Source organism: Esox lucius, chromosome 20 (assembly GCF_011004845.1).
Source record: "Esox lucius isolate fEsoLuc1 chromosome 20, fEsoLuc1.pri, whole genome shotgun sequence".
Taxonomy (NCBI): Eukaryota; Metazoa; Chordata; class Actinopteri; order Esociformes; family Esocidae; genus Esox; species Esox lucius.
Window position 1 is genome coordinate 10150687 of NC_047588.1, and position 17360 is coordinate 10168046.

Here is a 17360-nt window from a genome sequence, read left to right on the forward strand (position 1 = left end):
ACACTCAGTTACACATGAATTCAATAAAATTACATAAATAAGTGATAGTAAAAAGTATGCGAAAAACAACTGGAAATATATATTAATAAGGGATTTCTCAAAGCAATGAAGGACTGTACTAATTCATTAGATGGATATTACTGTAGTACCTCAGACTAGAAGTAAACATGGGATCTGGACTTCCAGAAATATATTTAAAACCAATATATTTAAAAAAGACTGTGTTATTCTCCATAGTACCTTGTTCTCCATAATAGCCACCACATCCGGCAGGCCCTTGGTCACCCTGGCTCGATCTAAACCAAAGACAAGTACATTTATCCCCTGGAATCATCCCACTGGACAGAAATATGGAAGTCAATAAACCGATTAAAAAGTAGAACCACTCACTTTTGTCAGCGATTGCAACTTGCCTTAGGAATAAAGTCAAGGGTAAAGCTGGTAAATACATTTGCAAACTGTTTCATGTCTTTCACCAACACATCGGTATTGAGTCTTGAAAAGTCTGTCTGTCCATTTGAAAATAGTTACAGGAAGTAGTATCTAGAAATGTTTTTTCTTTTTTTCCACAGCATGCCATGCTGAATGCATCATCCATAAGGTACTGTACTTACTTCAACCTCTGGTACTCCAGAAGAGTGTCAGCAAAGACTGGTAAACGTGAGAGATACCCCAGTAACATAACGTCAATCCAGATCATGCATTTATTTAGTGAGAATGCATTATTCATAAACTGCCAGTCTTGGAAGATATGTCAAATTAAACACAATTAATTACAGTAACATTGTTTTGTTGTAGCTGAGAAGACTTTGATATGAATCTGAAGAAGTAATGCCTCTGTACAAACCCATTTAATTTTAAATATGTGTTATAAAAGTTTTGTCTTTAATTCTAGACAGTTTTTGTCTGTAGTGTTCTGTAGTGAAAATAAATCCCTGATAATTGTATACATCGTCGATTTGTAAGAGATATATTACAGATGTGTATGTTTAAGACCTTTGTACCTAATTGCTTTGGGACCAAACTACATGTGAGTCAAACCCCAGTCAGACTTACCTTGTCCAGACAGGTCTATAGAACGTGTGTGCTTCTCCTGGCCATCAAACATCTCCAACGTGTACTTCCCCTTATCTTTCTCTGTGGGTCCGAAGATATCCACCCAAAGCTTCTGCATACTTGAACCCTGCTTGCATCTTTCCAGCTGGTCAATCCTGCTCTCCCTGGTACACGGCAACATAGAATTACATAGATTAGAACAAAAAAACTGCATTTCCTTCTAAAAACGACATGTCATGGAAGACACCATCACTGTTTATGCAGAAACTTTCACTTCTTAGTCTATTTGGTGAGATGAGTAGGATCTATAACTGGCCCAGTCTGCCCAGCTGTGACAGGCAGACAGACACTCTATGAGTTTAAATGAGACAACAAACAATTTTGCTCCAGCTGTGTTCACCAACTCATGTTAGTTGGAACTTCTGTTCAGGCTTTTGCTCTATCCATGCACGGATGAATGTAACATCATTAAAAAATATTGACAATTGGTGTGTACATTGATATGTTTGCGGATGGGTTGTGAACTGAACTCTAGACTGGGTGCAGGAGAGTTCATGTATTGATAATAAACTGCCAGCAGGTGGTGACAAAAGTCTAGTCACTGCTTCGGTGACCACCTCAACATGCTCTGGTCAAAAACTGCCTTAGGGAACTCAAGGATCAGAGGCAACTTCATCAAGAGGCAACTTCTGTATTGCATGATGTATAATATATACCCAGTAGAACCAGACATAGGCTGACTGCATACTATATACCTAGTGTAACCAGATATCAGAAGGCTGTATAATATATACCTTGAAGAACCAGACATAAGATGGTTGTATATTATATAACTAGATGAAGGTAGGTACTTCAGACATAGGCTGACTACAATATATACCCAGTAGAACTAGACACAGGCTGACCAGACTGTCAGGAACACTGTGGAAGGATAGAGTATGAGGGCCAAGTCAGGCATAGGAACTCACTTAAAGTACCAACAGGTCTTCATGTAACTAATGTAATACTTGAGACAGCAGAAGAGCTTGAAACCTTCCGAAGTGCTCTGGATCCTCAGTGGGCCTGCAGACAATGCTGTGTGTGACAGAGATGAAAAATGGTAATCGTTGGTATTCACTGGTGATACGGCATGAAATCTATACCTGCAGTCTAGGTCAGATCATTCTTTAGTACTGTGCTGAAAAATGTGCTTTAATCTTCTCGTCTCTCAGAGTCCAAAAGTTCATTTAAACGTATTCCCATCCCAAAAGTGCTGTCCCACTACATGAAATGCTTGACAGGTCTCTCACGATGTGAAATGTCACCTTATGGGGACATCCATATGGGCTGCACTTACCACACTGCTTACTTAGGTGTAGGAGTAACTTGTCGTACTCTGTAAAGAAACACAGTACAATTATGTTTCCAGACATAGACCTCCTTTTCATTCATATGAGAACAATTTCACATCATGTTCGGCCTCGGCCTCTGAAACTTCAGAAAGACCAAGAGGCAAGACCAAGAGGCATGACCAAGAGGCATGACCAAGTGGCATGACCAAGAGGTACATTTGAAATGAGGTGATAACAATGTGACTGAGAGAGAACACACTAGCTATTTTACGTCCATATTTATAAAACGTCTCGCAGTGTTAACCCAGGATTTGGTCCCCCCAGTCTATGTAATCATATTCAGATCTGACTTTATGAATAGGGTCCCATGACTTTGGTTGTCCAGTATTGTGCTGAGGGGTCTCACCTTCACCCTGTAACTCCAGTGTGCTCACATCCTCTCCTCTCCTATCAGACACTACAGCTTTGTAGTGACCTGCCTCCTTCTTAGTCACCTGAGAGGATAACCACAGGGTAAACAACCGATCAGTAGATAACACACACACATACACACACACACACACACACACACACACACACACACACACACACACACACACACAGGCATGAGAACATCCAGACACACTTGTCTTTCTCTGCACTGAGTTATCCTAATTATTCAAGGATCTATAAATACCCATACATTAGAGATATTCTGACCCAGATTTTCTCTCATTCTCTCTCACTCGCTTCTTTTTCTTTCTTGCTCTCTTTCTGTGGGTGTGCTTATGTGGGTTGCTGTTCATTTATGAATGTATGTGTGAGCAACTATCACTTAGGCTTGTAATTCACCTCAGCTTAACCCTATTCCCTTTTCAACTATCATCCAATTATTGTATACTACAAGACTGTACATAATATTACATTACTGTAATGTATTCTACATAACAAAACCATGGTAGCATAACCTTTAGAGGTGGACCTGTTTGAGGGTCACAAGGTCAAATCCTGAATTAGGCAATAAAAGGTGGGGTTGGGCAAGGTAAAGAATGTTGCATAATCAGTGGATGTTGCATTATAATCAGTGGATGTGGCATTACAATCAGTGGATGTTTACTTAAAATCAGTGGATGTTGCATTATAATCAGAGGATGTGAAATTAAAACCAGTGGATGTTGCATTATAATCAGTGGATGTTAAATTACCACCAGTGGATGTTGCATTATAATCAGTGGATGTTAAATTACCACCAGTGGATGTTGCATTATAATCAGTGGATATTAAATTACCACCAGTGGATGTTGCATTATAATCAGTGGATGTTAAATTACCACCAGTGGAAGTTGCATTATAAACAGTGGATGTTAAATTACCACCATGGATGTTGCATTATAATCAGTGGATGTTGACTTAAAATATGTGGATGTTGCATTACAACCAGTGGATGTTGAATTATAATCAGTGGATGTAGCATTATAATCAGTGGATGTTGCGTTCTAATCAGTGAATCTTGTATTATAACAGGTGGATGTTTCATTATAATCAGTGGATGTTGCATTATAATCAGTGGATGAGGCATTACAACCTGTGGATGTTACATTATAATCAGGGGATGTTGCATTACAATCAATGAGTGTTGCATTACAACCAGTGAATGATGCATTAAAATCAGTGGATGTTGACTTAAAATCAGTTGATGTGGCGTTAGAAGTACCTGTAGCACAGTCATGGTGCTGATTCCAGTCTGTTGGTCATACACAGCTGGAGTCTCCACACCATCTTTGAACCACTTCAGAGTTGTGTCCTTGTTGACATTAGTCACCTGGACCCAGACAGAGTAAGGGTACCAGTTAAAATGTATTAAAAACATTCAGAACAACACACATACATAGTAAATCCTTAGAATTACAAAACATGTATTTATTACGATAATGGATATTAGGCATCTAAATTACCTTGCATTTGATGATAAATGCACAGTCCTCTGTCACTATCCATGACAAATACTCCAGGAAATAGGGTCCTTGGAAAAATGACGCAAATTACCAACTGCACATTCTGGTCCAAAGATACATACAGCCAGATTTGTACTGTATGTCCTAAAGTAATATCTGCCTGATAACACTGTTTGTTAACATGTAGAATCTACACCTGAGCTGCCTGATGAACTCCACCAACTCCACTCACCTGGGCACACAAACAGACCCATACAAATGCCCATACAAACAGACAAATGCATACTATTTTTTTTATTTTCTTTTTTTTTACATATTTGGAAACCTGTAAATCTAAGCTAATTTTGAAACACATTCACTGATAAATGTAACACTATTTTCTCAAAACACACAAAAACTTAAATTTGATCTTTTAAACGATTTATGCAAATCATATAATTTCACCCCCACATAAAAACAGACCCTCAGAGGAAAGATTGTTGATATCCATGAGTGCGAGAGGGATTACAGAGCCATTTCTAAGTAATTTGAAGTGCATAATTCCACTGTCTGATGGATCTACTGTTGGAGAAAATTCCAGACCACTGGCAATCTACATAGGACAGATCATCCCACCAAATTCAGCCAGAGAGCTGACTGAAAGATGGTCATGGAAGAACCCCAGGGCAACATCAAGGGATCTACAAGCCTCTCTTGCCACATCAAAGCTACAACCGAATGGCTCATAAAGAAGAAATGGAGTGTTTTGGAATGGCCAAGTTAAAGCCTAGATCTCAATCCCATCGAAATGCTGCAGGGAAGTTGAAGTGGCATACAAGAAACCCCTCAAATATGACACAGTTGAAGCAGTACTATAAGTCTGAAAATGTAAAAGAAATGAAAACTTTCCTCAGGGTGTACTTACTTTTTCACGATGGTACATGCAACCATTACTAGCTCTGGTTACGTATACTGCTGTTATTAATACTGTTATTATATTACTTTTTCATTACTAAACAAGCAAGAATGTTGTTGTGTGTGCCTTGTGTATATGACCATAACAACTTGGAGCTAGGAATAAGCAGTAGCTGGGTCTGTTTTCCCCACTAGCCACAGGGAAGCTAAGGAAAGGGACTAACTGTTAGTGACAGATAGGAAACGAGGGCATTGGGCCCTATTGAATCTGTCTCTGCACATTTGGGACCGATTTGGCAGGAGCCTTTTACACCGAAATTAGATTTCCATCTATTGTTGGCAGACAAAAACACATCTCATATGTATTTTGGTATGCTGGATGTGTGAGACTATTCTTCTTGACATTCGTTGGCCCACGGCTGGCATGGTGGGAACCTATCACAGAGGTCCCAGAGGTCCCAGACATGAGGTCAGAGGTGAATCAGGGGTCGTTATGGAAACACTTACCTAATTTTCTTCTGCAGTCTAGTCTTTTGGCTTCGGACTTAGCAAGTGTCTCACGGAACTCTGCCAAAAGACACAACCACAAGCCTGACATCATCACACACGCTGTGTACATAAAGCACACAACCACAGGTCTGACATCATCACACACACTGTGTACATAAAGCACAAAACCACAGGTCTGACATCATCACACACACTGTGTACATAAAGCACACAACCACAGGTCTGACATCATCACACACACTGTGTACATAAAGCACACTACCAATGATAAGACAATGACAGAGGAGAAAGGCATAACCAACTAGATAGCAACACCCCAATCAAGCCAAGCCAAACAGCAGCATGGTTTTTTAGAGTTTACCACAGCAAACAGAACCGATTTCACACTAGTGTAAATGCTGGTCTATTGATCTGTGTTGGCCCAAAAGGGTTCTAACAACAAAGTAGGAAGCATAACCAAGCCAGCCCAGGACATTTTGGTGAAGCTCAGCTCGGTTTAGTTACAGTAACTATGAAACTCCCAGGAAGGAGTCTGGGTGATCCGACAGACTCACTCTCGTCCACGAAGACCAGGGTGAACTGGTTTTTGGCGCGTCCATCTCGGAGCTGGGCCGTGTAGGAGCCCTCGTCCTCTTTAGACAGATGTTCAAACAGGATCTCTATCAACCCACTGGTCTTATCAAAGTTAATCTTACGGGCCTGCATGGGGAGAGAGGACAAACACAAGCACATCAATAAACCAATGTAATATACAGCAGGGACAACATACATTGGACCCAAGCACAAGCCATTGTTTATCATAATTCCATAGTGATTTTAGATAATCACTATGACTTTTATAATTAATGATACACTATATATTGTGTGTTTGCAGGCATGCTATCACATATCTAGTAACCACGTGTAAAACACCAAATCATGCCTGTTGTCTTCTATGAAAAATCGTTATCTGGTGAACAAACCTCTGTTGACATTCAGACAATCTGTGGTAATGTTTAGGTGTAATCTAGTGCAACAACCTTTGTTGACAGTCAGACAATCTGTGGTAATGTTTAGGTGTAATCTAGTGCAACAACCTTTGTTGACATTCAGACAATCTGTGGTAATGTTTAGGTGTAATCTAGTGCAACAACCTTTGTTGACAGTCAGACAATCTGTGGTAATGTTTAGGTGTAATCTAGTGCAACAACCTCTGTTGACAGTCAGACAATCTATGATAATGTTTAGGTGTAATATAGTGCAACAACCTCTGTTGACAGTCAGACAATCTGTGGTAATGTTTAGGTGTAATCTAGTGCAACAACCTTTGTTGACAGTCAGACAATCTGTGGTAATGTTTAGGTGTAATCTAGTGCAACAACCTCTGTTGACAGTCAGACAATCTATGATAATGTTTAGGTGTAATCTAGTGCAACAACCTCTGCTGACAGTCAGACAATCTATGATAATGTTTAGGTTGACTTCTGGGCGAGAAGGAGTAAATTGCTAACTTATTGTTTACATGCTGTATATTGTTGTGGAAATGTCATTCTTCATGTGATATGTATGAAATCGCTCATTTGATTGAGAGATAATTTTTTATTCTGCTTGTAATTTCATTATGCTGCCTATTCATAGTGTATTTACAGCATGTTGTATCAACGCAAAGTTGGATGCAATCATATTTAAAAAAAAAACATTTTGTTGCTACTATTGTTTTACTGGAAATGGAAATGCATCAGGAAACGAATCACAATAAATGTGTTTGTGCAAGTGAAATGCAGTAGTCCATGAGTTCTACAGAGAGACATGCTATAACTCAGCTGTATGTCTATTTCTGTCTCACTCAATTTCTTATAATGATGACACACACTAGTTATAGTATTCCTTTGAAACAAACTGCACTTTTATGTATATATCAATCAATCAAAATCAATCAAAATTTATTTATAAAGCGCTTTTTACAACAGCAGTTGTCACAAAGTGCTTTACAGAGACACCCGGCCTTAAACCCCAAGGAGCAAACAACAGTAGTGTTGAATTTCAGTGGCTAGGAAAAACTCCCTAAGAAGGTCGAATTTTAGGAAGAAACCTAGAGAGGACCCAGGCTCAGAGGGGTGACCAGTCCTCTTCTGGCTGTGCCGGGTGAGATATTAAGAGTCCAATTGGAATAATAAATAAATTTCTCTTGGCTAAATCCAGAGTATATTCGATTTTAGACTAGGTCAGAAGTATGACCAGGTGGACAAGGACAGGAACAGCAACGGTCCCCCCAAACCAGGTAATCCGCAGGTGTGGACCAGGACCTCATCTCCTTCTAAAATTTAAAATTGGAGGAAACTGAGAAAAGTTAGTAGTACATCCCTCATGTCCCCCAGCACAATAATATAGCAGCGTAACACCTTGGAATATATATATATATATATATATAGAAATATATGGTCAACCCGAACATGATTCATGATTGGTGCCTTTGATTAAAATGAGAGAAATAAAAGTCTAGTTTTACAATCAACAACACAGGTAATGAAAAAATATTCTAAACCACTATTCTAAAACACTTTTATAGTAACACAGTTACTAAGAGAAAACATTTACAAGTAAAATACAGTGGGGAGAACAAGAATTTGATACACTGCCGAGAACAAAATATTTGGTACAGAAACCTTTGTTTGCAATTACAGAGATCATAGGTTTCCTGTAGTTCTTGACCAGGTTTGCATACACTGCAGCAGGGATTTTGGCCCACTCCTCCATACAGACCTTCTCCAGATACTTCAGGTTTCGGGGCTGTCGCTGGGCAATATGGACTTTCAGCTCCCTCCAAAGATTTTCTATTGGGTTCAGGTCTGGAGACTGGCTAGGCCACTCCAGGACCTTGAGATGCTTTTTACGGAGTCACTCCTTAGTTGCCCTGGCTGTGTCTCGGGTCATTGTCATGCTGGAAGACCCAGCCATGACCCATCTTCAATGCTCTTACTGAGGGAAGGAGGTTGTTGGACAAGATCTTGCGATACATGGCCCTATCCATCCTCCCCTCAATAGGATGCAGTCGTCCTGTCCCCTTTGCAGAAAAGCATCCCCAAAGAATGATGTTTCCACCTCCATGTTTCACGGTTGGGATGGTGTTCTTGGGGTTGTACTCATCCTTCTTTCTCCAAACATGGCGAGTGGAGTTTAGACCAAAAAGCTCTATTTTTGTCTCATCTCCCATTCCTCCTCTGGATCATCCAGATGGTCATTGGCAAACTTCTGATGGGTCTGGACTTGCGCTGTCTTGAGCAGGGGGATCTTGCGTGCGCTGCAGGATTTTAATCCATGACGGTGTAGTATGTTACTAATTATTTTCTTTGAGACTGTGGTCCCAGCTCTCTTCAGGTCATTGACCAGGTCCTGTTGTGTAGTTCTGGGCTGATCCCTCACCTTCCTCATGATCATTGATGCCCCACGAGCTAAGATCTTGCATGGAGCCCCAGACTGAGGGAGATTGTCATCTTGAACCTTTCGAATAATTGCGCCAATAGTTGTTGCCTTCTCACCAAGCTGCTTGACTATTGTCCTGTAGCCCATCCCAGCCTTGTGCAGGTCAAAACATTTTTCACTGATGTCCTTACACAGCTCTCTGGTCTTGGCCATTGTGGAGAGGTTGGAGTGTGTTTTATTGATTGTGTGGACAGGTGTCTTTTATACAGTTAACGAGTTCAAACAGGTGCAGTTAATACAGGTAATGAGTGGAGAACAGGAGGGCTTCTTAAAGAAAAACTAACAGGTCTGTGAGAGACGGAATTCTTACTGGTTGGTAGGTGATCAAATACTTATGTCATGCAATAAAATGCAAATTAATTATTTAAAAATCATACAATGTGATTTTCTGGATTTTCTTTTAGATTCCGCCACTCACAGTTGAAGTGCACCTATGATAAAAATGACATACATGCTTTGTAAGTAGGAAAACCTGCAAAATCGGCAGTGTATCAAATACTTCCCACAGTTCTCCCCACTGTATATATTCTTTTGTAAAACATTTATTATTTCCTCTAAGGATCCTTAAAAATGAAACACAACTAAATATTACCAGTTCACACAGTTACCCTGAAGGATCTCAAGGATCTAAAAAGATTTTGTAAGAAGGATGTAAGATCTCCTCCAGTGTAATGCCAACTCCCACAAACAGTATAGAAAAAGGCTCCATGCTATTATCTGACTGTTATTAAAGGCTCAGTACTATTATCTGACTGTTATTAAAGGCTCAGTGCAATTATCTGGCTGTTATTAAAGGCTCAGTGCTATTATCTGACTGTTATTAAAGGCTCAGTGCTATTATCTGGCTGTTATTAAAGGCTCAGTGCAATTATCTGACTGTTAATAAAGGCTCAGTGCTATTATCTGACTGTTATTAAAGGCTCAGTACTATTATCTGGCTGTTATTAAAGGCTCAGTGCTATTATCTGACTGTTATTAAAGGCTCAGTGCTATTATCTGGCTGTTATTAAAGGCTCAGTACTATTATCTGGCTGTTATTAAAGGCTCAGTACTATTATCTGACTGTTATTAAAGGCTCAGTACTATTATCTGACTGTTATTAAAGGCTCAGTGCTATTATCTGGCTGTTATTAAAGGCTCAGTACTATTATCTGGCTGTTATTAAAGGCTCAGTGCTATTATCTGACTGTTATTAAAGGCTCAGTGCTATTATCTGGCTGTTATTAAAGGCTCAGTACTATTATCTGGCTGTTATTAAAGGCTCAGTGCTATTATCTGGCTGTTATTAAAGTCTCAGTGCTATTATCTGGCTGTAATTAAAGGGGAGGATGTGAATCATTTTGATAAATCGTTTTGGAAATGAGAAAACATAAATTGGTTGTTAAACAAATTCAATATATCTAGCTTTGATAGTTTTACCCAGCCTTTTTTGCTGATATTTCTCAAGGGTGGCCATCATTTCAGAGGCACAATACAACTTCCTAGATTGAAACAAATCAAGCCTATGTTTAAAAGTACTCCTTACTGTGGTACTGGAGATCTCGCGGTCATTGAGAATGAGGCGGAGCTCTGCGGCATCGCTCAGGCTCTCAGTCTGCATCCAAAGACGGACGTTGCCTTTTTCAGACACCTCCGCCTGCCACTTGGAGCGCAGGGTTATCACTGAATAGGGAACAATGTATGAGTTCCGGGAGAAAGGCCTCTTCGCTTGTATTGTAATGCCGGATTCTACGATACAAACAATACCGTCCAACTCTTGACCAAGACAGAGACTTGTATTGATAAAGTACCTCAGTCTTACTTACATGGGTGGCAGATTTGCCAGCTGAGCTTGTTCAAACTCTCCAGGTCTATGCAGAGAGAGAGAGAATAAGAGGGAGCACACACATTGTGTACAGGTCGTCACTAGAGTTGAGTATTTTTACCTTCAGCTGTGAAATGGAAGCTGGAAGAGATGTGTGGCTTGTCAGACATCTCTACCGTGTACAGGCCCAGGTCCTCTTCAGTAGCGTTTGTGAAAGTCAGAATAGACCTGGGGATGGAGAGAGGAGGGACAGTGGGCCTTAAGAGCAGTACGGACCTGAATGAGACCACAGTGTTCAGCAGAAGAGACACGAACATTGTCAGTAGAAAGACTGTGTAGCAGTACCTATTGTCCTCACACAGTAACCTGGCTCGACCAGCATCAATTGTCTCTCTGTAGTTCTTTCTCCACACAATGTCATCATTCTCCACTGTCTCAGTGGCTTCAAACGCCAGGAAGATAAAGCCATCCTTGTCCACACCGATCTCTACGCCTCTGTTTCCTGGTGATTAGAACATGAACAAGTCATTCACTTGAAATTCCACATGTTAGCTCATTATAATAAAAGGAAGGTTGACGTAATTCCTCTCCGTTTCACTCAGTTCAAACATTCTTCAATTTGGTGTATGGTGAAAATTACCTAAGATGCAGCCAAAAGCCTGAAGCTTGAATAACTCACCTGCTGGGGTCTGGGCTGTGATAGGCTCAGAAGGAAGTGAGGGAAGGCCTATTCCAAACTTATTGATAGCACACACTCTAAGGCGATAGGTCTGACCTACCTGGAGATCTGACACCTAGAAACATAAACACTAATGAAAATGTGTCAATGTTTGAAGGACATCAATCAACAGTAATTACAGTATCACACTGTATATATAAGATTAACATTTTATAACAGTTATATATTATAATATTGTATATATAATATAAATGAATACCCTTTAATGAGTAGACGTGTCCTATATATACAGCTCTGGAAAACAAATTGAGACCACTGCAAAATTATCTGTTTCTCCGGTTTTACTATTCATAGGTATGTGTTTGAGTAAAATGAACAGTTTTGTTTTATTCTATAAACTACTGACAACATTACTTCCAAATTCCAAATAAAAATATTGTCATTTAGAGTATTTATTTGTAGAAAATAATAACTGGTCAAAATAACCAAAAAAATCTGCATTGTTTTCAGACCTAAATTAATGCAAAGAAAACAAATTCATATTAATTTTTCCACAACAAAATAGTAATGTTTTTACTTAGGAAGAGTTCAGAAATCAATATTTGGTGTAATAACCCTGATTTTTAATCACGGCTTTCATGCGTCTTGGCATGCTCTCCACCAGTCTGCTGTTGGATGACTTTATGCAACTTTATGCAACTTAAAAATTAAAGTAGCTTGGCTTTGTTTGATGGCTTGTGGACATCCATCTTTCTCTTGATCAAATTCCAGAGGTTTTCAATGGGGTTCATGTCTGGAGATTGGGCTGGCCATAACAGGGTCTTGATCTAACGTGGTCCTCCATCCACACCTTTATTGACCTGGCTGTTTGGCACGCTGTCCTGCTGGAAAAACAAATTCTCAGAGTTGGGGAACATTGCCAGAGCAGAAGGAAGCAAGTGTTCTTCCAGGATAACCTTGTACTTGGCTTGATTCATGCGTCCTTCACCAAGACCTATCTGCCCGATTTCAGACTTGCTGAAGCATCCCCAGATCACCACGATCCTCAACCAAATTTCACAGTGGGTGCGAGACACTGTGGCTTATAGGCCTCTCCAGGTCTCCGTCTAACACAGGGGTTCTCAAACTTTTTTGGCCGAGGATCCCATGTCAATTTAAATCATTCTCCCCCGACCCCATTTTCATATCAGGTGACCTCACATGGGGTTGCGACCCCTAGTTTGGGAACCTCTGGTCTAACCACTTGATGACCAGATGTTGAGCAAAGCAGAAATTCTGACTCGTCAGAGAAGATTATCTTACTTTATTCCTCTACGGTCCAATCCTTATGGTCTTTTGCAAAATTCAGCATGGCTCTTTGCTTCTCATTGATGAAGGGCTTTTTTCTAGCTTTGCACAACTTCACCCCAGCTGCTGTTTGCCATTCTTTTTGTACGTCACTTGATGTCATCCTACGATTGTTGAGTCACATTCGAATGAGTTGACGGTCATCTCAGTCAGTGGACAGTCGTTTTCGCCCTCTGCCTTTCTGTAGCTTTGTTGTCCCCAATGTCTTTTGCTTGACCTTGTTCTTATGAACCTCCGTCTTTGACATTTTCAAGATGGAAGCATCCTGAGGCTAACTGTATCCCTGCCAGTAAAGCCAGAATTGAACCCTTCTTTTCCTCACTCAAAGCTTTTCTTTTCAACTCTTTTGTCATGCTGAATAGTATTTTTTTTATTCAGATTACCCTCAAGGTACTACTTGCACTGTTTTTGCCATCAAGCTGGTCCTATTGCAAGAGGAAAGTGATGACCACAGCAGTGGTTTTTATACTTTCCCCTGTTAAATTAGATTTGGTTCAGGCAATTACCTAATCAGCACCTCATTAAGTAAAATTAATTGTGCCTGTGTTGGTATTTAACAGACACTGAAATGGAATGGCTGCCATACATGTAGAATGCTGATTTAAGAAAAGGGGTCTCTTAATGAGTGGTCTCTTAATGTTTTCCAGAGCTGTATATATAGTTAGGTCCGGAGATTTACACAATTTTCATAATTCTGGCTCTGTACACCACCACAATGGATTTGAAATCAAACAACCCGAGATGCAGTTGAAGTGCAGCCTTTCAGCTTTAATTCAAGAGGTCGAACAAAAATATTGTATGAAACGTTTAGGAATTGCTACCATGTTCATACACAGTCCCCTTATTTCAGGGACTTAAATGTAATTGGACAAATTAACACAATCATAAATACATTTTTAATTTTTAACACTTGTCAAGAATCCTTTGCAAGCAATGACTGCGTGAAGTCTGGAACACATGGACAAACATTGGGTTTCCTGCTTTGTGATGCTTTGCCAGGCCTTTACTGCAGCTGTCTTCAGGTGTTGTTTGTTCGTGGGTTTTTCTGCCTTAAGTTTTGTCTTCAGCAAGTGAAATGCATGCATGTTTTTCTTTGCCATGGAAAGGATCCTACGATCATCTACCACTGTTGTCTTCCGCAGGTGTCCAGGCCTTTGTCTGTTGCAGAGCTCCCCAGTGCGTTTTTTTTCTCAGAATGTACCAAACTGTTGATGTGGCCACTCCTAATCTTCCTGCTATCTCTCTGATGGATTTTTTTTGTAGCCTAAGGATGGACTGTTTCATTTGCATGAACCTGTTTTCATTTGAGATCTCCTTTGACCGCATGTTTTGGGTTCACAGCAACAGCTTCCAAATGCGAATGCCACACCTGGAATCAACTCCAGACCTTTTAACTGCTTAATTGATGAAGAAATAACAAAGCATAGTCAAAACCTGTCCATTAAACAATCTTTTAAGTTAATTGTCCAATTACTTTTCGTCCCTTCAAGAACATAGGCAACCCTAGTTAAGCCGGCCCGCAATAAAAAGTGTTGATTGTTTTTGCCATCCTGAGAATCAAACCCAGATTGTCCATGTGAAAGGCTGTATCTTTAACCACTACACCACAGAGCTATATATTTGATGGGTGTTGGTATAGCCTCTTGACATTATATAATTGTGTCACGCATTAACATCACACCAAGTTTTAATATTTCGTTAGACACCATTAACAATTGTGTTAAACTGAGTTTCTTATTAGGTTTACCTCCACCACAAATAGCATCTATGAACTGTATAGCTTTTGCCACTGTCCTTTTTAAAAGCTTATTAGCCAGTAATATGTCGCTAGACACCATTAAGTGTTTTGTTAAACCGAGTAACGTTTCTTATTAAGTTTATCTCCAGCACAAATAGCTTCTATGAACTGTAAGAATTTTGCCACTGGACGTTTTAAAAGCTTATTAGCCATTCGTGAATGAAATAGTCGTAATATAGTCGTAATATAACAGTAAACAGTTTCATTTTAGGCTTCCTATAATGTAACTTCTGAAGGTTGTGGCCAGCTAAGTTTTTGTCCATCCTGAACAAATCCTCTTTTGCCACTGGCCGTTTTAACAGCTAATTAGCCATTTGTGAATGACACTGATACAGTATCTATCAATATAGGTGACGATAACAGACTTTTTCAAGTGAAAAAACAAGAGAATTATGTAGCCAGCGAAGTGTTTGTCTATCCTGAACAAATGCTAATATCCACTAGAGCTTTTTTATTTTAGGCTTCATATTACATAGTTACTGAAAATTGTAGCTAGTGAAGCTTTCTCTGTCCTGAACAAATCCTAAGGCATATTGTGCTTTGACTGTGACGGTAGTCAAACATGAGACCTGTTGTTCTGTTGTCCGTGTCGCTAACCATTACGCTATTTAACAAGGGTCAGTCAGTTAGTCAGTCAGTCGCTCTTCTAGGCCAGCTCTGTTACGCAGTCCGGCAAAAATAGGGGGCTACATATTAAAGAGCTGTAATTCCTAAACCCTTTCTCCAATTTGGATGTGAATACCCTCAAATTAAAGCTGAGAGACTGCGCTTTAAGCCCATATTTATGATTTAACTGTAACTTGAATATATTTTGGTAAACAGTCAAAATAACTTGTGTCTGTGTCCAGTTATTTCCGGACCTAGTTGTATGTACATATATACACACACACACACATATACAGTGGGGAGAACAAGTATTTGATACGCAGATTTTGCAGGTTTTCCCACTTACAAAGCATGTAGAAGACTAATTTCTATCAACTGTGAGTGATGGAATCCAAAACAAAAATCCAGAAAATCACATTGAATGATTTTTAAGTAATTAATTAGCATTATATTGCATAACATAAGTATTTCATACATCAGAAAAGCAGAACTTAATATTTGGTACAGAAACCTTTGTTTGCAATTACAGAGATCATACGTTTCCTGTAGTTCTTGATCAGGTTTGCACACACTGCAACAGGGATTTTGGCCTACTCCTCCATACAGACCTTCTCCAGATCCTTCAGGTTTAGGGGCTGTCGCTGGGCAATACTTTCAGCTCCCTCCAAAGATTTTCTATTGGGTTCAGGTCTGGAGAGAGGCTTGGCCACTCCAGGACCTTGAGATGCTTCTTACGGAGCCACTCCTTAGTTGCCCTGGCTGTGTGTTTTGGGTCATTGTCATGCTGGAAGACCCAGCCACGACCCATCTTCAGTGTTCTTACTGAGGGAAGGAGTTGTTGGCCAAGATCTCGCAATACATGTCCCCATCCATACTCCCCTCAATACGGTGCAGTCGTCCTGTTCCCTTTGCAGAAAAGCATCCCCAAAGAATGATGTTTCCACCTCCATGCTTCACGGTTGGGATGGTGTTCTTGGGGATGTACTCATCCTTCTTCCTCCAAACACGACGAGTGGAGTTTAGACCAAAAAGCTCTATTTTTGTCTCATCAGACAACATGACCTTCTCCCATTCCTCCTCTGGATCATCCAGATTGTCATTGGCAAACTTCCGACAGGCCTGGACATGCGCTGGCTTGAGCAGGGGGATCTTGCGTGCGCTGTAGGATTTTAATCCATGACGGCGTAGTGTGTTACTAATGGTTTTCTTTGAGACTGTGGTCCCAGTTTTCTTCAGGTCATTGACCAGGTCCTGCTGTGTAGTTCGGGGCTGATCCCTCACCTTCCTCATGATCATTGATGCCCCACGAGGTGAGATCTTCCATGGAACCCCAGACCGAGGGAGGTTGACCGTCATCTTGAACTTCTTCCATTTTCTAATTATTGCGCCAAAAGTTACAGCCTTCTCACCAAGCTGCTTGCCTATTGTCCTGTAGCCCATCCCAGCCACATGCAGGTCTATAATTTTGTCCCTGATATCCTTACATAGCTCTCTGGTCTTGGCCATTGTGGAGAGGTTGGAGTCTGTTTGATTGAGTGTGTGGACAGGTGTCTTTTATACAGGTAACGAATTCAAACAGGTGCAGTTAATACATGTAATGAGTGGAGAACAGGAGGGCTTCTTAAAGAAAAACTAACAGGTCTGTGAGAGACGGAATTCTTACTGGTTGGTAGGTGATCAAATACTTATGTCATGCAATAAAATGCACATTAATTATTTAAAAATCATAAAATGTGATTCCGTCTCTCACAGTTGAAGTGTACCTATGATAAAAATTACAGACCTCTACATGCTTTGTAAATAGGAAAACCTGCAATATCATCAGTGTATCAAATACTTGTTCTTCCCACTGTACATACTGTACACATCATAATATTACTGGCTCGGTGCCAAAACATCTGATCTAACAACATGGATATTCATGGAAATGTATCATGAT

At 40.1% G+C, this 17360-nt stretch overlaps 1 protein-coding gene across 2 annotated transcripts in view; it reads right to left on the reverse strand.

The window, feature by feature from the left end:
• myom3 (myomesin 3) overlaps window positions 1-17360 on the reverse strand; it is an 85939-nt gene that overhangs the window by 941 nt on the left and 67638 nt on the right. For both annotated transcript variants that reach the window (XM_034289141.1, XM_010885349.3), the window contains 16 exons: window positions 11671-11785; window positions 11337-11493; window positions 11113-11219; window positions 10993-11037; window positions 10713-10849; window positions 6280-6424; window positions 5723-5782; window positions 4322-4389; window positions 4081-4188; window positions 2794-2881; window positions 2393-2431; window positions 2025-2130; window positions 1057-1220; window positions 615-651; window positions 391-413; window positions 241-296 (listed from right to left, as the gene is read on the reverse strand). In XM_034289141.1, the coding sequence (XP_034145032.1) occupies window positions 241-296; window positions 391-413; window positions 615-651; window positions 1057-1220; window positions 2025-2130; window positions 2393-2431; window positions 2794-2881; window positions 4081-4188; window positions 4322-4389; window positions 5723-5782; window positions 6280-6424; window positions 10713-10849; window positions 10993-11037; window positions 11113-11219; window positions 11337-11493; window positions 11671-11785 (1455 nt within the window). The remainder of the gene's footprint in view (window positions 1-240; window positions 297-390; window positions 414-614; window positions 652-1056; window positions 1221-2024; window positions 2131-2392; window positions 2432-2793; window positions 2882-4080; window positions 4189-4321; window positions 4390-5722; window positions 5783-6279; window positions 6425-10712; window positions 10850-10992; window positions 11038-11112; window positions 11220-11336; window positions 11494-11670; window positions 11786-17360) is intronic.